At 29.5% G+C, this 23206-nt stretch overlaps 2 protein-coding genes across 2 annotated transcripts; one reads left to right on the plus strand and one right to left on the minus strand.

Annotated features, from left to right (window-relative positions):
* Positions 1-234: 234 nt before the first annotated feature.
* Positions 235-6022, plus strand: LOC127282150 (GATA zinc finger domain-containing protein 15-like). The gene is made up of 5 exons (XM_051306251.1): positions 235-292; positions 2468-2587; positions 2969-3903; positions 4005-4221; positions 5943-6022. The coding sequence occupies exons 1-5, from the start codon at positions 235-237 to the stop codon at positions 6020-6022; spliced, it is 1410 nt and encodes a 469-aa protein (XP_051162208.1).
* Positions 6023-9887: 3865 nt separating this feature from the next.
* Positions 9888-11279, minus strand: LOC127282151 (uncharacterized). Its single transcript, XM_051306253.1, has one exon. The coding sequence runs from the start codon at positions 11277-11279 to the stop codon at positions 9888-9890; it is 1392 nt and encodes a 463-aa protein (XP_051162210.1).
* Between the last annotated feature and the right edge of the window lie 11927 nt (positions 11280-23206).

The raw sequence follows: 23206 nt of genomic DNA on the forward strand, positions 1-23206 counted from the left end.
ACTTGACACGATATATAGTTCATTTCATGGCACTGCTATTGAATCAAAACAGACAGTTTCTGTTTCAATAGCATAGCTATAAAATGAACTACATATCGCATCAAGTTAAACCTATTTGCTTTTGAATGTAGGCGCATTTGCGTGCTATAGATTTAATAGCATTTTTTTCTCAGTGTATATAGAACTGATAATAATGAAATTTTCAATATTTTACGATATGCAGGATCAAAATCAATGAAAAGGCAACGTATTATTGAGGAAACAGAAAATGAAAGTTCTGAAATAAATGATGGTAAGAATAATGAGTCTTTCGCCTTCTTCATTGTCTTTAGGTTCATGATTTTAACTTATTAATTAAAATATGTTAAAATTTTTAATGAGTCTACGTACGAATGTAAAGTAAAAAAAAGTGCACATCTAATGACAAGCTTTATTTATTTAAAAAAATTTTAAATATATACATAAATGTATATTTTAATTCTTTTTAACCTTTGAAACAATTAACGAAATAGTCAAAATATTTTACAATATTGTGTATGCTCTTCAAAAATTTAATTTTAAATTAAATATGTTTAGAAAAATAAATAATCACATTACAAAATTAATGCGTTACATCAGTATGTTTTCAGTAAATTAAACGTGAATACTTAAACACCGATTTGCGCACTAACGTTTTACAGGAAATTTAATATACAGCGCCGTCCATAAGTATCAGGTCACCCCTTTTTTATGAGTAAAAAAAAGCTTAAAACGTAGAAAATGAAAACATCAAAAAAATTTTTCTAATTTTTTCCTGAAAGCTGATGAAATTGTGAAATGAATGGCACCAAATCGAAGATGTTTCGTTAAGTTTTATACATTTATTTGATATATAAAAAAATTTCGATTTTTCACAATTTTCTTAATTTTTAAATTTCTGGGAAACTAATTAAAGTTTTTTAATGTTCTTGGTCTTTTTTTAACCGATATTTAATGCAAACTTTAAATAATGTAATGCTATTTTGATATTTATTTTTCCAAAAAAATTCAAAAAATTATCCTTAGAATTAGAGTATCCAAAATTACAATATAGAATATGTTCATTTAATAGGTACATTAAAATTTGTAAAAACTCTTTGATTATTTATTTATTTGTATTTTAAAAATTATTTATTTGTTGGAATAGTGCCTTTTTAATTTCTGAATTATTTTGATGTCGCTTTCACGACTTCAAATTTTTTTGTAAAAATAAATATCAAAATACCAGCAAATTATATAAATTTTGCATTAAATAACGATTAAAATGAGACCAAGAACGTTAAAAAACATTAATAGTAAAAAGAATAAGAAAACAATGCAAAATAGACATTTTTTTACATATCTCACATAAAACTTAACGAAACATCTTCGATTCAGTGCCATTCTTTTCATAGTTTCATCAGCTTTCAGGAAAAAAATGAGAAAAATTTTTATTGTTTACATTTTCTACGTTATAAGCTTTTTTTTTTGCTCATGAAAAAGGGGCATCCTGATACCCACGAACGGTACTGTATTTAACTTTTTTTATTACTGTTCTACTTCATGAAAATCCTATTTCGATAGATAATGTTGAAAGCAGGGACTGTCACCGAAACGAAATAAAATAAAGAAATTATTTCGTTTCGTTTCGTCATAAAGAAACATAATCAAGACTTGCAACTATTTCGATTTTCGTTTTTCAAACAAATCAAATTTTATTTTCTATCTTGTTTCAATTTTAAACTTAAATAAACCTAATTATATTTTTTTATTGATAAAGACGAAATTATTTTAAATATATACAGTTTTTATAAAAAAGAATAATCAGATTTTTTAATTAAATTTATTTTTGAATTGGGGTCAAAATAAAAGTTAAGAATAGAAAAAATATAATTCAAATATAACCTTATTCATCCTGGGATAGGACTGTTTGACTTTAAAAGATGTACAAAACTATTCAAATTTTATTGTTATATGCGGCATTTATTTATTTTTTTCAATCATTTTTAAAAGTCAATTTCTTATTTTAACTAAAACGATAAAAAATAGAACGAAAATATATAAATAAGTAAATAAATGTAAATAGAAAATAAAAGAAGAAAAGTATCATTCCTTATTATAAAAGAACTTCATCAGATGACAATAATTAAATAGATGAATTTTAATTTTTACGTAAATTAAAAAAATATTTGAATTAACTTAATTAATTTTTTTATATTTCTATTCATAAAGATTACGTATAATCAAATGCGAAGAGATTTTTTATGTTTAAAAACGAAACAAAAAACAAAACGACTTTTATTTTACCTTAAAATTGAAAATTGAAAGAACCGAAATCTTTGATTACGTTGATATACGAAAACGAAAATATTTGAAGGTTTCGCTTCGCTTTGTAAAAAAGGAAACGAAACTAGAGTTTCGTAACCGTCCCTGGTTGAGAGTCATGAATGACCCCTTTCTTCTCTCATAGATTCAGACACAATTGACCAAGTGGATGATACTCCTCCGCGATCACGATTGCGTAAACTCTCTCCTTCAAGATATACATCTTCAGGTGTTGGAAATGAAGTGCCTGACGCATCAAACAGTAGTAAGTTTTACAGTGTAATAATAATTTCTGTTTTTCAGTATAATAAAAATATTTCTGATAAAAATAAATAATTTAAAAATATAGTTTACATTCCAAAGAAGTTAAAATTCAAGGAATTACATATGGTGTAAAAGAAAATTGTTGTACACAAAATTAGTTCAAAATTAATTCATATTTAAAGAATATAATTTTATTATCTTATTTATTTATTTTTTTTGTAAAAGTTTACCTGATCCGAAGATATTTCTGAAATTTTAACTTACACGAATCACTTTATATATTTAATTACAAAATTTACACAACTATTTCTCGTAATTTAATGGTCTTGAATATGACATTTCAATTAGTGTATGTAGAATAATTAATAATTATATTTGTCAGGATTGCAGTTGACCCCGAATTCGAATGCACATAATGGAACGCCAAAAAATACTCGTCGATTGCCGACCCCGAATTCGAATGCACACAATGGAACGCCAAGAAATACTCGTCGAGGGCAGACTCCGAATTCGAATGCACACAATGGAACGCCAACAAATACTCGTCGAGGGCAGACTCCGAATTCGAATGCACACAATGGAACGCCAACAAATACTCGTCGAGGGCAGACTCCGAATTCGAATGCACACAATGGAACGCCAAGAAATACTCGTCAAGTGCAGACCCCGAATTCAAGACATACTCGTCGAGTGCATGACCCAAATCGAAATGCACACAATGGAACACCAAGAAATACTCATCGAGTGCAGACCCCGAATTCGAATGCACACAATGGAACGCCAAGAAATACTCGTCGAGTGCAGACCCCGAATTCGAATGCACACAATGGAACGCCAAGAAATACTCGTCGAGGGCAGACTCCGAATTCGAATGCACACAATGGAACGCCAAGAAATACTCGTCAAGTGCAGACCCCGAATTCAAGACATACTCGTCGAGTGCATGACCCAAATCGAAATGCACACAATGGAACACCAAGAAATACTCATCGAGTGCAGACCCCGAATTCGAATGCACACAATGGAACGCCAAGAAATACTCGTCGAGTGCAGACCCCGAATTCGAATGCACACAATGGAACGCCAAGAAATACTCGTCGAGGGCAGACTCCGAATTCGAATGCACACAATGGAACGCCAAGAAATACTCATCGAGTGCAGACCCCGAATTCAAGACATACTCGTCGAGTGCATGACCCAAATCGAAATGCACACAATGGAACACCAAGAAATTGTCGTCGAATACATGCTGTCAATCAAAACGCACACAATGCAATTGAAGGCCTACGACGTCACATCACTATCGAAAATGAAGATGTATGTATATAGTGTGCGTGAGATTATATTAAAAGCTTGACTAAATATGTAAACTTTAAATTATTTTCTGTTTATAAACTACAAAATTAATTTCCTTGCAGGTGTATATGGATGAAAATGTACATACAAACCTTGAAACATGGGAAATGATCAATCTAAGAAAAAATGATTCAAAATTTGTTAAGGATATGGCAGTTGTTATCTGGAAAAAGGAAGTACTTCAAACAAAGTGTTTGAATCCACAAAGAGCCAATAGAAATGTTACTGAGGCAGAAGTTAGGCAAGCAGTGACACCATCAAAATACCAATTATTAAAAGGTATCTATATATTCTCGATACAATATTAAATTAAAAATTAAACTAAGCGACTCCGCAAGAAATTAACCTCTATTCGGAACAATTTCACCAATTCACTTGAAACTTATTATAATTATTACTATACAATTTAAGAAAATTGTAAAAGAAATAGTCTTTACTTCTTTTCGGCACTTCGAAACCACCAGTAATTGTTATAGAATACACTGATACACCTTAAACAATATAAATTTATATGACATGAAATTTAACATTTCCCATGTTACACTGCATTTGTAATTTTGTAATTATATTCATTTCAGATTTGCTGCACGATAAATTAACCAGATTAGGCGTAAAAGGCTCCAGTAGGTTAAGACGAGTTAATAAAGTATGGAGATATTTATCACAAAAAATTTATTACGAACATTCTGTCTTTAAAAAATCACAAATTTCTTAAACGGTGACCTCTTACTATTTTTTGTTTACGATTGTTCTAACAATTTCTTAACTATTAGTTACCTGCAACTTGCATGGCACGTTTTGAAGGCTTTTTTAGTCATTGAATTTTTCAAAAGTTTATGAAAAATTAAAAAAAAAGAATATTTAAAAAATCACAAATTTCTTAAACGGTGACCTCTTACTATTTTTTGTTTACGATTTTTCTAACAATTTCTTAACTATTAGTTCTTTTCAACACAATATATATTTTTGTTAAGCAATACCTGCAACTTGCATGGCACGTTTTGCAGGCTTTTTTAGTCATTGAATTTTTCAAAAGTTCATGAAAAATTAAAAAAAAAGAATATTTAAACATTCTAAAACATATTGTGTAACGTATTTAACTTTGTAATAAAATTGTTAATTATTGTATATGCTGCTTTTTTATTTTACAATATAAAGTGTTTAAAAACTGTTTTTCACTTTCCAGATGGAAAGAATTCTTGAAAAACTTCGGAAACCACAAATAAAATGAAAACAAATTTAAAAAAAATTGGCGTAAAAATTGACGTAAAAAATGACGTAATTTTTTATCCCAAAAAATTACGTCATTTTTTACGTCATTTTTTACAATAGGGTGGGCCAAAGTAGAGGTCTACAATTTGTAAGGTTTTGCGGTACCTTATGTAGAGCCGCTCCTGACAGTCAAAAATCAAAACACAGTGGACATACCCAGTAGACTAATGTCATGGAATTAAAAAAATTATAAAAAAAACAAACAGGCGTCCCTTTAAAATCAAAATTTAAAAAAATCACTCTTTTGTACACTTTTTGGCTATAAAAAAATAGAAAAAATTTAATTTTTAAAACTTTGATAATTAGTCCACTGAAGAATATGTTTTTTAACAAGATGCAAAAAAGAAAAGCTTAAAATCTTGTTTCGATTTTTTGCTACAGGGGTTACCGTTTTTAAAAGCGCTGTTTTGAGAAAAACGAGCTTAATGTTTATGTTTACATCTTTATGTTCTAGTTTTTGTGCACGGAGAGAAAAATCTGCCTTTTATAGTATAGAAAGGTTTACATTTAATGCACAGAAATTTTCTATGCTATATAGACATGAAATTTGAGTAATTATAGTACAATCGTATGTCTTTTTAGCATGAAACTTGTCTATGCTAAAAAAGTTTGTCATATAGCCTCTTATTACATACTTATTATACTTTTAATCCAACGGCGCCATGCGAAGATCGCACATAACATCATCCTACTATGTTTGCATAAGTTCTATGCTTTTTCGGGGATAGACTCTTGCAACTGGCGATTAGGCATTTGTGTGAGTATTCACACAGTTACTTCCAATTCAGTAAAGGTGGGCGTGGCCTAATCGCCAGTTGCAAGAGTCTATCCCCGAAAAAGCATAGAACTTATGCAAACATAGTAGGATGATGTTATGTGCGATCTTCGCATGGCGTTGTTGCTATTAAACTACATGTTTCGTACTATAGAAGCATATATACTATGCTTTTTTAGTAAGGACAAATACTATCCTAAAAATTCTCAAATCTTTGCTCTATTAGTATGAAAAGTTTAAAGAAAAATAGCAGCAATCTATTTCATACTATAAAAGGCAGATTTTTCTCTCCGTGTGTACATGCAGGTATATATTCGTGTATAACTTTTTTAAAATGCGAATTTTTTCATAACATTTTACACGTGTTTTTTTGATATTATAGAGATTTAAAAAATCGACAAAATTTTTTTTTCAAACGCAAGTACGCCTTAAGATTAAATTCATTCCTTCACATAGCTGAAAATATCGTCCCAGTCGCTCCTTGAAAATAAATTACAAAAATTCTATTTACCTATTTGGACGCCCCCTGTCGATAAACTATTTATTCGGTGTCGCTAAATCCAAATTTGAGGTCAGATTTAAAATATTTAAAATGGCGGACTCAATATGGCGGATAAAATTAAAATTGATTCAATTCGTTTAAAATTCGGTATTTCTATAAGAATTGTAGAGAAATTCAAGACAACTTCCTAAACTCACTACAGAAAGTCTTGAACTTGTTTAAGAATAAATTATTACGTTCGCGAGAAAAAAAAATTTACTCTTTGAGGACTTGATCCCACGACCTCGAGAGTCCAAAACCTCCGCTTTACATCTTTCAGCTTCTTTAGAAGCTTATGGTATTATGCATTGGAAACATATTTGATGCAACCAATCCCTGCCTAGTGCTTGGTTACTGTACAATTATTTTTGTATTTTTCTGTAAATTTTGCAGAATTTTTCTCGCGTCCTCAGTTCCTGAACAAATTCAGGAATGATTCTTGAACAAAGTTTTTCCGTGTAATTCATATTTAGACCAAAACTATTTTTTTCTACATTTCATGCATATTTTAAAAATAAATTTTGTATAATATCCCATTTTTAAATTTAATTATTTCTATTACAAAAAGTATTTAAAACTTAACATAATCCTGAAATTTATTTAACTAACATTCATTTCACGAATTGTTTCGATGGTTAAGATAATTTTTGCTTGGCGTGATTTTTTGCATCGAAGATGTTTTTGTTGGGATTTCAAAACTTTTTGTAAGTATCATTTAATGCCATGATTGAGTAATGAATCAGCTACGAAGCATATCTCTATCAGATCTATATTCTTATGAATTTCATATTTAAACAGTCGGATCATGTCCCGCGTACAACATTTTAATAAGTTAAATTAAATAAAAAATAAATGAAATAAGTTAATAAAGAAAATAAAAAATATATGTTTAAACAAACATAATAGTATCAAAGAATATAAAAAATTACTGGAAACAGTTACAAACAGAACTACCATAAAAAATTAAAAACTTTAAAAAGTTTTTGAGTGTATAAAGTATCCACAATTATATATCGACGATTCAACATAATTGATATTATTGTTAAGTTTCATGCGAATCTGTAAAGAATTATGAGCTCCACGTCTACCTAAAAGTAAAGCAAAAAATTTTTTCATACAAAATTGGAAATTTTTAAAAAATTTTGAGTGTATTGAAATTTCCTGAAATGTATATCAAGATTATAACCTACTTAATATTATTTGTAAGTTTCATGCAAATCCGTTAAACTGTGTAGGCAGCAAGCGTGGCTAAAAATAAAAAAATTTTGAGCTTTCATAATTCTTTGGGAATCCTCCCATTTTCACAACATAAATTATTTTATTTTTACATTTTTTACCCAACCAAAAAAGTTTGAACGCAATCGGTAAAGAACTTTTCGAAATATTTAATTTTGCTTTAAAAATGCTAATTTTTGAGAAAATATATTCGCGGAAAATTTTTTTCTTACTTGGCGTCGATTTGCTGCCGCGAATCTTGACTATTGCATTAAAACTTTATAAAATGTAAATAAAATGTCAGAGAAGAAAAGGAATAAATGTAAAAATGTTCGAAAACTTAATAAATTAATGTATTTTTGTAATAAAAAATTGTTTACAAAAAATTTGTAGTTATTTATTAAAAAGTGAAAAAAAATGTTTTAAAATAATGTTCCTGTAAATAAATTTTTAAAAATGTCTTTTAGATCATATACATTTTCCTGTACAAGTTCTTTTCCATGAAATTGTACAATTTCTGATAAAATTTCTTGTACAAGATATTTTACAAGATCTTGTACAAGAACTTGTACGAGTATAATTTTTCTCTTCTTAAAGTACATGTTCTTGTAGAATTTCTTGTATGAGATCTTGTACTAGAACTTGTACACGATATCAAACTACATAAATCCTGTACAAGATCTCGTACAATTTATGGAACAACTTTTTTCCCCTCTTTGATAGGAACATGTGAACATGTACAAGAACTTGTACTGGAACTTCTGTTGAAGCAATGGTGGACTAAAAATCTTGTACAGTTTCCCGTACAGGATTTTTTTTCTTGTACAATATATTGCACAAGATCATGTACGAGATCTTGTTTCAATTTGGTATGCGAGAAATGGTACAAGTTCTGCTGCTGAACATGTACATTTTCTTGTACAAGATCTTGTACAGGGATTTTCAGTAGGGTAGCGATTGATTTGGGTATTAAACAGGGTGAAATGAGAATAGTAAGAAAATTATTAGAATTTTTGTCACTGAAAGTAGTAACCGAAACTAAACAATTTTTATAAGTCAACCATTAAATGCATACTTTGAGTACCATAATGTTTCATTTCCTTCTATCAGAATTTTGGTAACTAGCGATTATTAAATTAATTAACAGTAAGTATTATTGAGAAGAAATATAACGTATTAAGAAAATTTGTCTCATGGAAAGTGGTAGCAGTCTATAAACAATTTGCTTATTCAACAAGTAAATGCATATTTTGAGTACCATCAATGTTTCTTTTCCTTCTGTCAGAATTTCAGTAACTGGCTATTGATTAGGGAATTTAACAGGGTAAAATGATTTTGGATAGAAGATTATTAGAATTTTTGTTACTAGAAGTAGTAGCCGAATATAAACAATTTATATATGTCAACAATTAAATGCATCCTTTGGGTACCACCACTTTTTCTTTTGCTTTTGTCAGAATTTCAGTTTCTGGCTATTGATTCGGGTTATAAACAGGGTGAAATGAATTTAATGTATTAAGAAAATTTTTCTCATGGAAAGTGGTAGCAGTCTATAATCAATTTGCTTATTCAAGAAGTAAATGCATACTTTGTGTACCATCAATGTTTCCTTTCCTTCTGTCAGAATTTCAGTAACTGGCTATTGATTAGTGTATTAAACAGGGTGAAATGAATATGATAAGAAAATTTTTAAAATTTCTGTTACTGAAAGTAGTAACCGTATATAATCAATTTTTATAAGTCAATCATTAAATGCATACTTTGAGTACTATAATGTTTCATTTCCTTCTATCTGAATTTTGGTAACTAGCGATTATTAAATTAATTAACAGTAAGTAATAATGAGAAGGATTATAACGTATTATGAATTTAAGCGGTTTAACATAAAAGACTTGTGAAAAAAGGAGAATAAGATAGTTAATGTAAAATTAACACTGAATTTATTAGCTTATTTGAGATAAAACAGGTAAAGCGATTTTTACAGAGCGGTTGTACATGATGCGTACGAAAGACAATCAGAATATATATTATGCGCAGATACCACTGCATACGACGCACTTAAGTTGTCCCTCTGCGGGCAAACTAAGGAATCATCCTTGATTTAAAAAAAATCCGCGAAATAAAATTTAAAATAAAAGTAAATTAAATGCGATGAAATCGTAAACATACCGCCCACCTTGCGAGCTTATTTTTAAGATTGCAATGGTCACAATAGAACAAAAGGTACGAACTTAAAACAACATCGTTAATTTTCAAATTAACTCGCTCAGACAACCACTTTGTTCGCTGTTGCAGTGACTGTAAATAATCTCTGGACCATGAGCGCCAAAACTGTTCTAAGACACGTTGATAAAACTGCCAACGCGACAAGTGGTTCTCAGGTAGATCCAGAACAGATATCGCAGGTACAGTTTTTAACGCAGATCCGATTAAAAAATGTCCAGGAGTTAATGCTTCGCAACTCTCTGGATCTTCGTTTAGTTGATCAATAGGTCGAGAATTTAAGCAGCATTCGATTTGACAAAGTAAAGTCGTTAATTCTTCGGAAGTCGGAGGAGCGTTTGACAATAATCTACGCAAATGAAATTTTACATTTTTCACGCCAGCTTCCCACAGACCTCCAAAATGCGGCGCAGACGGAGGCATGAAGTGACACGTGATTCCGTCTGAGGCCATGTGAGAAGCAATCGTCGGATCTTTCATAATGAACTTAAATGTATGTGACAATTCGCGATGAGCACCGCAAAAATTTGTGCCATTGTCACTATAAATATCTGTTGGTAAACCCCGATGTGAGGTAAAGCGTCTCAATGCTGCGAGAAAAGCAACTGACGTATAATCGTCAACAAGCTCCAAATGTATGGCTTTAACAGAAAAACAAACAAAAACAGCGATCCAAGCCTTATGTGACTTGGCTCCGCGACCCGAACTAGAGCGGACCAAAAATAGACCCGCGTAATCAATTCCGGTATGAGAGAAAGGACGAGAAGGAGATATTCTAGCACTAGGTAAATCTCCCATAAGTTGGTTTTCAACACGCGCCTTGTCTCTCACGCAAGTGACACATTTCCTGATAATTCCTTTAATGAGATTTCGCGCACCAATAATCCAATATTGAGTTCGAGCCATATAAAGAGTCAACTGAACTCCCCCGTGTAATAAATTTTTGTGCAATTGTGTCAAAATTAAAAAGGAAATCGGATGATTAGGTAGAATAGCTGGTGGGTTTTTGTAAGTCAATAACTTGGACTGGCGTAGTCGTCCGCCCAATCTAAGGATATCTTTGTCATCGAGAAAGGGTGAGAACTTTTGTATGCGAGAACTTGAAGGAATTGGTTTTCCTTCCTTAAGACACTGAATTTCGTGAGCAAAAGAATTTTCTTGAACGTATTTAACCCAAAATAAAGCGGCATTGTTGATTTCGGTAGCCGTCACTTGATTCGAAAACAAAATTTGGCGTTTAAAGGCTTGAATAGCTCGTAAAATGTGAGCAGTCACACGCAATAAATGTGCCCAAGATGAATAGTTAGACATCAGTTGTGATTGCCAATCAGGTTCGAGGTTATTGTTGATCAGATGAGAAACTATACGAGACTCTTCGGTAGTTTCCAGACCACAATTTCATCGAGGCCATGTCTCCGGTGAATCTCGCAGCCAAGTGGGACCCTCCCACCAAAGGGAAAAGGTTGACAAGTCCTCCGCTGAGAGGCCACGTGAGGCACAATCTGGGAACAATTGTAGAGTCTGTCCAGCAAAAAACTTGAGAATTCATTAAACCGAGAGAATCAATAACAAAATGAATTAATTTAGACAAAAGGCTTGCGGCACATAATTCGAGTCGTGGGTCCGGAAGGTTGACGGGCCCAGGTATAACCGCAGGTCCGGAGTTCTATTAGGCGTGATGAATCTCCCAATAATGAGTCTCTTCCAAATAAAGGAAGAATAGATAATGGCCCAATGTAATAAGAAGTAATGATCCTCGTTTAATGTAGAGGGTTTTGACACTTGATTTTCACTTTCGTATAAGAGAATTATAAACTTGAACTAGAAGACGTCGACTGGTACCAAGAATGAGGTTGATGTTATACGTATGAAGATGATTTGAGAACTGATCTCTCCATGAAAATGTAGTCCTTTTATACTGAGTTTTCGTAAGAGAATAGATAAATTTTATTAGTCGTACTATATATTTTTCACCCTTATTTTGGAAGCCAAAGTTGAGTCCTTCTCTCTCAGTTGAACGTAAAAAAGGGAGGTGTGAACCATTCTAATACAAGATAGAAAGAGCACAACTACGGTTATTCGCAGCTGTACAAGAGCGTTTATGGTCTTCTAATGTAGTGATACCACAGGGGTTCGTCGCATAGGAAAATTGGAAAGAGAGCATTTATTACATCGTCTGATTTTAGCACATAGGGAAAATTAGAAAGAGATCATTTTGTTTTGTGGGGGTGTGAGCTCTTCTAGTGTCATAAAAGATTTCTCGCTTCTATTTGTATGTTTTAGAAATACAGTATATAGACGTAGAAGGATACAAAACGCAGGGGTCTTTTTATATATAAAAGAACGATGTTTAGTTGCGCAACAAAAGGGCGGAAATTGAACATTTAAGAGAAAAGTATTTAGATGCGTAACAAAAACACGGGTGTTTGTCGCAGAGACATACAATTCGGTATTGATTAAAAGAATTCTTATAATTATGAATGTAAAAGTTACGGTGACGTGACACGTTATAAGCAGCACAATGTATCAAGAGATAATTGAGGAACGTCACTCACAAGAACGCTGTATTACTTTACAGTTTTGTTTTGATGGTGTTAAAGTAGGCAAATCTTCCTCTGTATCAATGTGGCCTGGGCAAATAACTATAAACGAATTGCCTTATCAATCAAGGAAAGACAATATAATTTTATGTTCTTTATGGTATGGAACAGAAAACCCCAATATAATGTTTATTTGTCATTATTTGTAGATCAGCTTACAGAACTTCACGAAAATGGCTTCACTTGTGAAACTCCGGAAGGAATTCAAACCATAAAAGTTCATACATTTTTATCAACTGTTGATTCAGTTGCACGACCTTTGCTTCAAAATATTAAACAATATAATGGCGAGTATGGTTGTTCTTTTTGCCTCCATAAAGGTACAAGAATTGCTGTTGGTAAAGGATTTGCACGTATTTATAAAGGATCACCTGCAGTTAACCGTACAGAGAAGCAACATTACAATGCTTGCAAAAAAGCAGCAATAAAAGGAAAACCATTTCAAGGAGTAAAAGATTTTTCCACGTTAATGCTATTACCTTTATTCAACATCATTTCTTCTTTTGTTCCAGACTACTTGCACTGTGTACTCTTAGGCGTGGTTAAAACAATGGTTAACGCTTTATTAGATTCAAAAAATAATGAAAAAAATTGGTATCTTGGCAGAAAAATAGATTTAATAGATGATGTACTACAAAATATTAAACCGCCTTCTGAGATAACAAGAACACCTAGATCTTTACATGATAGAGCTATTTGGAAAGCCTCAGAGTGGAAAAATTTTTTACTTTACTATTCTTTGCCATGTTTTAAACGATATCTTCCGGAAATTTATTTTAAACATTGGTTCTTGTTAGTTTTAAGCATGAACATTTTTTTAAAAAAGAAAATAAATGATACAGATTTTGTAACAGCTGAAAGTGCATTAAGGGAATATGTTTCAAAAGTACAGAATTTATACGGTGAAGAGTATATGAAGTTTAATATGCATTTACTGTATCACATTCCACAATCTGTATTGAACCATGGTGCTTTGTGGGCAACGTCCACCTTTCCATTTGAACATTATAATGGAATTCTAGCGAAATTATTTAAAAGTTCCCAAGCAATACCTTTAGAAATTTCTAAATCATACTTGCGTTTAAAAAAAATTCAAAAAGCTGGACACGTTTTTTCAAACAGAGAATGTTCTTTAACAGGTAAGCAATTATTTAATAGAATATTAGGAAATTTAAAAACTAAGCATTGTATTGAATATGGACCATTTCTTAGAGTTTTTGGTTTACCCGTGGACATTAATTTATCATTGGTGCAAAAAGTGTGCATTGAAACATTAATAGAAAAACCTGTTGCAACATTATCACAAAAATATGACCGATTTATATATAAAAATAACTTATACCACTCATGTGATTATTCAAGAAATTACAAAAGAAATAATAGTACTATTCAAACAATTGATGGAAAATTTATTTCAATAATTGGTATTTTTAACGTATTCTCTGGAGAAGATAACTATGTTATACTAGGAAAAATATATAAACAAGTAGAACGTATGGAAGTTTGTCAAAGTGGTTTCTTTTCATCTGCCAAATTTTGTCATGTCGTCGAATTGCATGAGGAAATTGTAGCTCTTCGTCCTAACATGATTTCTTCTAAATGTGTTATTATACCTTTGGACACAAATAGATTTTATGTTTTTTTATTAGTAAATGATCTCGAGCGTGATTAGAATTAAAATAATTTTTTTATTTAAATATAATTTAACATAATTTGTACGTATCACAGAAAAAATCGATTTCATTAAAATGAAAGGGTAAGGGTAAGTGCAACATGTAAAATGTAAACAAACATGAAAATGTAAGAACACGTGTAAGAAATTAATTGTAATTGTTATTTCGTTTACTCATGTTTTTAAGTATAATATTCAATAATTTAAAATATTTTAAAATTTCACAAACAATTTTTATTTAAATAATTTCTTGCGATTGCTCAATTTAAACAGTGAGACATTAAACATTAGGACAGACAAAAATTTAAGTTTATGAAACGTGAATTTTGGCAACACTGATTATAAGTTGTGTCAGCTATACGCTTGCGCATTTATACTCACAGCGACTAAAAATGTCCTTTTTTATGCTAAAAAACAATTTAAAAAATTCAAAATTTATAGGAATAATTATTACAATTATTGTTCGACATCATTTAAAAAGTAACACTTGATAAAAGAACGACTATTCAAATTTGTTAACGTTACTTAATGCAAAAAATATTATTCGGGTCTTAATAATGGGTGTCCCACTGTTAAACACAAACCTTCAAAACAATAAAAATGTATCAAGTTTTAAAAACTTCAAATTTTTTATTTAATCACAATATAATCTTAAAAGAATATGTGCATTGTGTAGAAAAGAGTTCAAACTTTATGGTAATACCAAAAGGTGTTCAAAAATATATAAAATTGACATATTAATATGTCTTTGAAAAGAAAATGTCCCACTGTTTGTAACTCTCCCCTACATTAATCGATTCGTTTTCATGCCAGGAATATAATTTTGACAAGAATTAATAAAAATTTCTAAAAATTTATTTCAAAAAATACAAAAAAATATTATTTTCAAAATTCAAAAAATGATTTAATCTATAGATTTCAGTAAAGTATGAACTTTATATAGGGGGTAAAATTCCTGTAGCGGACTAAGTGAAAAAAAGTTGAACGGATCGGACTGTAACTTGCACATAGTTTACCCCTAGAGGTAGGTAATTTAACCACGAAGTACTGTTAGGTTTTTTCAAAAACTGTCGGAGAGGGGGGGGTTGAATTTTTTTGAACAATTTAAACTGTAAATTTTTGAAGACTTGTAACTTTTAAACAGAAAGAAGAAAAAACAAGTTGTAAATTCAGATGTTCATTACATGAACATTTTGTTTCCTCTTTACAATCAGCAAAAAAATTTGCTTCCTCGTGGAGAAAGCATTAACATTGAAATAAACATACAAAAATAATATAATAATATAACACAGAAAAAAAATGTACTCAAAATGAGTACGAAATCATACTCATTTTGATATGCAGCAAAAATGATAACGCTCTTATTCATTTTGAGTTTTCAGTGAAAAAATATCAAAATGAACAACGTCAGTTTCATTTTGAGTAAATGTTTAACTATGAATTATAGATAAGTAACAAATGATTATTTAATTTAAAATAGTACTAAAACAATTGTTTTTCATAAATAAACACTTTTAAACTAAAAAGGCTTTAATTCTTAAAGTCAATTTATTATTATTTATAAAATAAAATATATCAAGTTTTAGGTTAAGAAACATATGAAATGACTGGCAGTAATACCAACTGCGTTAACATGAAGTAGAGAAAGAAAGCGCTATTGTCAAAAAACCAAAGGTAATGGCGCCTTATTTAAAAAATTTAAAAGTAAAATATTGTTTACGAAACAAAATGATATTGTGTTAAATTTTTTTCACATTAATTAATAAATAAAAAAAATTATCTTTAAAAATTTTAACAAATAAATTTTAATTCTTAAAATCACTGTTTTGTGATCAATAAACTAATAAAAAATTATAAATTAAATATATGTGATTGATGTAGTTTTTCATTGGATCTATAATTTTTAGTAGAAGTTTTTCTTTTTTTATTTGAAAAAAATCCATCGTCAATGGAGGAAAAGCTTTGCTTTTTTTGTAATAAACGAAATGATTATTTTAAAATATTATAATATTATAAAATTGAGTTTTTATTATTTAAAAATTCTTATGTATAATATATTTAAAATAAAAATAAATTTATATTATTATATAATTAAATTAACTCATAATTATTAATATTATTAATATAATATTATAATATGAATCATAATAATAATAATAATTATTATTATTATTATGAACAACTTTAATAATAATGTGATAAAAATTTTTTTCGATAGAAAATAAAAACTTTAATAATATTTTGAATATCACAGTTAGTACCAACATAATAGTGGTAAACAATTTTATCTAGCATAACCTGACATTTGATACTAACCAGTTTCATTTTGAGTAACGTGAAGTTTGCCGTTTACTCATTTTGATAATTTACTCAAAATGATAAGCAGCAAAAATGAGTACAGTTTTTTTCTGTGAAACATTTGAGTTAAATTTAAAGAATTAATGGAAGTTAAAAAATCAAAAATTCACATTTTAGCTGAAATTTCTAAAAATTAATGAAAAAAATATACAATTTACAATTATTTACAATTATATTGATTCGTTGGATGCGGAATTACGTCAGCTTTCAATGGGTACCTTCAGGATTGCAATAACTTTATTTATTTGTTAAATATTTCATTTTTTATTAACATTAATTAATTAATTAATATCTCGAAAATAACAAAAAAGAACATCTCTATTTTTTTGTCGTGAAAATACACATTTTTAGCTTTCAAAAAAAAAATAAATAAAAAAAATAAAAAGGACCGAACTTAAAAAAAAATTTGAAAAAGGTTTAATTTTCAAAAAAAGGGTCAAAATTGGAATTAAAATCAAAATTTGTTTTAAAAAATAATTTTACTTTTTTTTCGTTTTTTTTTATTTTTTAAAATAAAAAGTATTTTAATATGCTTTTCTATGAGTTTACTAAAAAATCCTAGTACCAAAAACACTAATTATTTCAAAAAATAAAAAAAAAGAAAAAAAACGAAAATTTTTTTAAAATAAATTATATAAGGGTGATTCTCCGCGTAGCGCACAACTTGCTTTTTTCATGTTGTGAATTAAATAATAAAGGATAAATAAAGTGTAGTTATATTACTTCAGTCTATATATATGTAAAACATATGAAACTAATTAAAAATAAATGATAATTTTCTCAAAAAAAAAATTATTAACGCCAGTTCCATCGGTTCCACCGACCCCAGTGTCTCATCCCGCCACAGAATTTCCACCGTCACTAGTGCAAGTTTAATGCACAATTAAACAAACGAAATTAAAAATATTTATTATAAACTATAATAGCTCCGGTAAGTTTACTATAACTTAACAAATAAATTTTTATAAATTTCCATAAATTACCGCATAAATTTTCATAAATTACCAAAATAAAATTTTTAATTGTCGTTCGCGCTATATATATTTTTGTAAATTACGGCGAAAATTTTCATAAATTACCGAAATTAAAATTTTTAATTGCGATTTATGCTTTACATATTTTTATGAATTATATAGCCAAAATTTCTATAAATTATCGTATAAATTTCTATAAATTACCGCATAAATTTCCATAAATATGTATTGATATTTATCATTCCGATAAAAAAATATTTTTAAAGTTTCAGACACCAAATAGTGCACTACGCGGAGATTAACCATAAACAAAAGAATAAAAAAAAAGTTTTTTAAATCCCGCCTAAATTAAAAAAAATTTAATTTTTTTTATAAAAAATCGCTGTTTTTATAATAATTCAAATTTTTTTCACTAACATATTTTGAAAGTCGATGAAAAACTAAAACTTTTTTGTATCTTGGTCATAATTCAATATTTTCTGACAATATTAAGCATATGAATAAAGGAATGAATCACGAATGAGAAAAAAAGTAGTTAATAATTTTTCAAATTAAACAACTTTCTCGAAAAACCAGTTGCATTTTATTTTATTTATATAAAATTTAATTCACAGAATATTCTCACTCGCAGTCTCATAATGACTTTAAAAACAGTATCCAGAGAATATCTTCTTGACATCCAGAAGATATACTGAGAATATCCTGAAAATATGTGTGGGATATCCTGACGATATCTATGGGATATCCTGATGATATCTGTGGGATATCCTGACGATATCTATGGGATATCTGGAGGACATTTATGAAAGTCTATAGAGATATCCAGAAGATATCCTGTGGATATTCTCAGATATCCATGGGACATCCAAAGAATATCCAAACCGCCGATTTTTTGGATATCCTTAAGAGATCCTTTTTGATATCCATAGGACATCCCTAGGATATCTGCGGGATATTATCAATATATCCTAAGATATCTTGATTTATTAGGGCCAATAGTAATTTGCAAAAACTTCGGTCAAATAAAGTATCGGTGAAATAGAAATTCTCTGTATTAAAAAATTAGCTAAGAAGAATTTATGTTAAATGACAATTATATTAAATAAAAATTAGATTGTATAGAAATTTTTTGAATAAAACATTTGTTAAATAAGAATTTTGTTATATAGAAATATTTAACCTTGTTTTAAGTAAAATTATTACTTACATTTGAAATGATCGTTGGTTTCTCGGAAGACATGGTTTTTAATTCTTCTTGATGATATACACGCACAAATATAATAAATTTCACTTAAAATTGAGAAATAACTTTTTATTTGTAATCACAGTCACCAGAAAAATATTAAGAATTATAGCAAAAGACAATTCTCGATATTTTTACCACTACCGGTTACTTAAGTGTAAAGGTGTAGACTGTCACCATCAGCCGTAATACCAAATCATACCGGTACCTATACCTGAAAACCTATAGGGATACTTTACTGAAGTACAGTAAGTAAAGGGTGGGTCAGCATAAAAATGTTCCTCTTCCATCCTGTATATACCTCTTCAGTCCGCAATTTCTTTTCTACACTTAAAGAACTCTCATATCAGCTATGAAAATATGTATAATTTTTTCTAGCTAAAACAATAAGAAATTTTTTAATCAGATGCATCTGATAATTTCAACTAGAACTTTTTTCAGTGTATGAATGGTTATTAAAATGACTAGTATACTTTAAATGTTATCAGTAAATTAAAGAAATTAATCTTGTTAAACTGAAAAAGTGCATTTTGAAGAATTGTCTACGAGCTCATCGAGAAGGTAATTGTTGTTTTCTAAAAATTTTATCATCACGAATTTTCATTTAACATAATAGACATTTTAAAGAATTTTTATTGGGTAGAATTTCATTGCATAGAATTTTCTTTCAGATGAATTTTCATTTGTTCGAATTATTATTTGATATACCTTAAATATAACCGATTTTTCCTACTATAGAATTTTTACTTAACCGAAAAATCATTTAACACAATTTCTAATTGATAGAATTTTAATTTGTCCGAAATTGGAAATGGCCAAACAACCCTAATAACACAAGATTCCTTGAGATATATTGATAATATCCCGCAGATATCCTAGGGATGTCCTATGTATATCAAAAGGATCTCTTAAGGATATCCCAACAATTGGCGGATATGCCGATATCGATGGATATCTGAGGATATCCACAGGATATCTTCTGGATATCTATAGACTTTCATAAATGTCCTCTAGATATCCCACAGATATCATCAGGATATCCCATGGATATCGTCAGGATATCCCACAGATATTGTCAGGATATTCTCAGTATATCTTCTGGATGTCAAGAAGATGATTATTATTTAAAAACTTTGAAAAATGCGTTTCAAATCTTCATTTAAAATAAATTAGAAGCTTATAAGATTTTTGTTTTTATTATATTATTATTCATTATATTAGCTGAACAATTTTAACCTTTAAAAATATATGTTGAGATATTGAATATCCCGTGAATATCCTAAGAATATCCCACGGCCATCCTAAGGATATCCCATGGATATCCTGCGATATAATATCCAATAGATATTTTGTGGCTGTCTTAGGGATATCCTGTGGATGTCCTGTTGATGTCCCACAGACCGGCGGTATGGATATCCTAGGGATATCCCAAGATATCCTGGGGACCATTCTAGGATATCGACCATTGATATGGATATCCTATGGATATCCTAGGGATATCCTTTTGTTATGAGGGAAACAATCGACAGAACGATTTGGGCGCAATTTTTAAAATCAAATCAAAAATTATTGATAAAATTGTGATTGGTTATTGTTAAAAATCACGACGAAATCTTTCTGTTGATTGTTCGGACATTTGCAATTTCGGACAAATGAAATTTCTATTAATTAAAATTTCTGTTACACTGTAAACTGGATGGTATCATTTTGGAATGCAACGTTTTGATTCAATATAAGGTATCAAATTGATACGAATATTTGGTAAGTTCACAATAATTTGAAAAATTTACGCACGCTTATGAAGAAGCACTTTAAGTCGGTTCTACAATCCATGGTACGCGACGCGAACGTGAACGCGACGTGCTGACGTCACCCATTTGATTAACATTGTGACGTCAGCACGTCGCGTTCACGTACACGTTCATTGTAGAGCCGACTTTACACATACTTTTCGATGCGTAAACTTCAACTTTAGAGGTTAACGTTGTAAAAAAATAATTATTCAATTTTTTGAAATTTCATTTAAAAAAAAACAAAAAATAGTGAGAGTGAAAAAGACAGTGATATGTACTATCTCATGTTTTTCTGCTTTCTGTTTTACGTTTAACGTCAACGCACAAGTAATTTTCGATCGAGATACATGAGACATAAAAGGACAACATATTTGTTTTCTTTTCTATATTATAGGTTGCTTCGACAACGCAGAAAGCGTCAAACTGAAAATCATGAAAGTGACAGTAATATATATATTATATATATCAACATCTCTTGTACTAATGCCTTGTTTTTTTCACTGTTTTCTCAAAAAATATTTATTACTATAGGTTTACGATTTTAAAGGATTAGGAAATTTTCATATTAAAAAGAATAAAAATTTTAATTTTTTAGGGTTTCGTGGCCCATGGCCGAAAGCCTTATAGTTTCACTTTGGCGTCCGTCTGTCCGTAGTATATTTTGGGGCACCACAGCTCCCAAAATCAAATTTTAGGGCACAGATCCCAAATTAAAATTTTGGGGCCCCACAGATCCCAAATTAAACTTTTGGGGCACCACAGATCCCAAATTCGAATTTTTGGGCCCCACAGATCCCAAATTCGAATTTTGGGGCACCACAGATCCCAAATTCAAATTTTAGGGCACCTTAGCTCCCAAATTCAAATTTTGGGGCCCCACAGATCCCAAATCTCCATTTACTGAATGGACATTTTCCCGAATGGACATTACATGAATGGACATTACATGTCCCATTAGTTAACATGCCCCTACAATTGACATGTCCCAGTAGTTGACCTGTCTCAGTAATTGACATGTCCCAATAGTTGACATGTCCAAGAGTTGACATGTCTTAATAGTGGACATTATCGAATGGACATTTTACCTAATGTTTTAGGTAAATTTATAAAATAAATTTTGTTATTTATTTTTAAATTATTTATTTTTGATTTTTTTTTTTAATTAAAATTTAAAGCGCCATGAAACCCTAGATGTAGGCGCAATTGCGCCTAGTTCTTTTCCTATTTTTTTTACAAAATGTCATTTTTAAGGAAAAGGAATTTTTAATGAAAATTTACAATATATCAAACATTGTAATTTTTTTATTTTATGAAATAAATTTACTTACAGTGTTATTTTAGGCTTAAACAATTTTTTAATAAAAACAAAATATAATATTTTGCATCATATACATTTATTTTTACATTTTTACATCAATATTTGGCATGTAATTAAATAATACTTTTTTATTATGCATTAAAATATAAATGTTTAATATCTGTGACGAGTCGCGAAGAAAAGAGCCTAAGAGGCAAATCACTTTAAGTTATTTTTGAGTTAGTTTTACATTGTTTAAACGTTTTTTCTTAATTTTATAACAGTAAAATCAGTTTTTAGTAAATATTTTGAACATATTGAAGAATTAAACATTAATTGTTTATGATGAGAATTGATTCACTTTGTACATTTTCAATTCAAAAATTGCAAACATAACCTGACATTTTTGGACTCTTAGGTCCCTTTCTTCGTGACACGTCCCTTTTTATGCTTATAGCATAAAAATAATAGAAAAAACGAAAAAAATAAAATAAAAAACGAAAACTGCGACTACTCTTAACAATAAACTTTCCGAACAAACAATTTTCAGCGGCTGATTAAATCAGCTTTCAAGAGCAAATTATTTACGGATATGGATTCAATTTCATGAGGTCCTAGAATTCTTTCGGTCTGATTACCGAACATAATCATGCTTAATAGAATCAATTGATTCTGGAAATGTTTATCGAAGCTGATGTTAAAAACCCAGTAGGTCGCTATTAATAATAGAATCGCATTTAATGGTGTTTCTACAAAAAGTGGTTCTGCGTCAACATAACATTTGACATTTTTTATGGAGTCACCACAAATTATTAAAAATGGGGCTCTATTTACTTCCGGTGATTCCGTAGTGGCACTTTCTTCATTAGTGTCCTTAAAAAAATTTTTAAAATGTTTAATATAAAGTAAATTCGATTAATTTTATAATCATCAGAAAGAAACAATATAAATTTTTTTTTGATACAGAGAACTGAAATTATAAAACGTAAAAAGTAAATTAAATAAACAATGCGAAAAGTATTTTACATATCCAAACCTAGCGGTAAAAGAAAAATGGGTTGTCTTGAAGACGTCTTTAGGATGAATCTGTAATTAAATAATTCAATTCTAAAAATTTCTATAAGACATTCCATGTTTAAATGATATCTTTAACGCGCATGACCTAGGTACTAACGTATTAAAATTCAGAAAATGTATTTAAAAAAGGTCGATTTTTTAGCCCACTGGGAATTATTTAACATTATTAAAAAAATGTCTATTTGGTTGAATTTAATTGTTTGTACCATTGAGCATCTTGTGAA

This window comes from Leptopilina boulardi, unplaced genomic scaffold (genome assembly GCF_019393585.1).
Source record: "Leptopilina boulardi isolate dan_hultmark-lab unplaced genomic scaffold, ZJU_Lbou_2.1 LbouV2_282, whole genome shotgun sequence".
NCBI lineage: Eukaryota > Metazoa > Arthropoda > Insecta > Hymenoptera > Figitidae > Leptopilina > Leptopilina boulardi.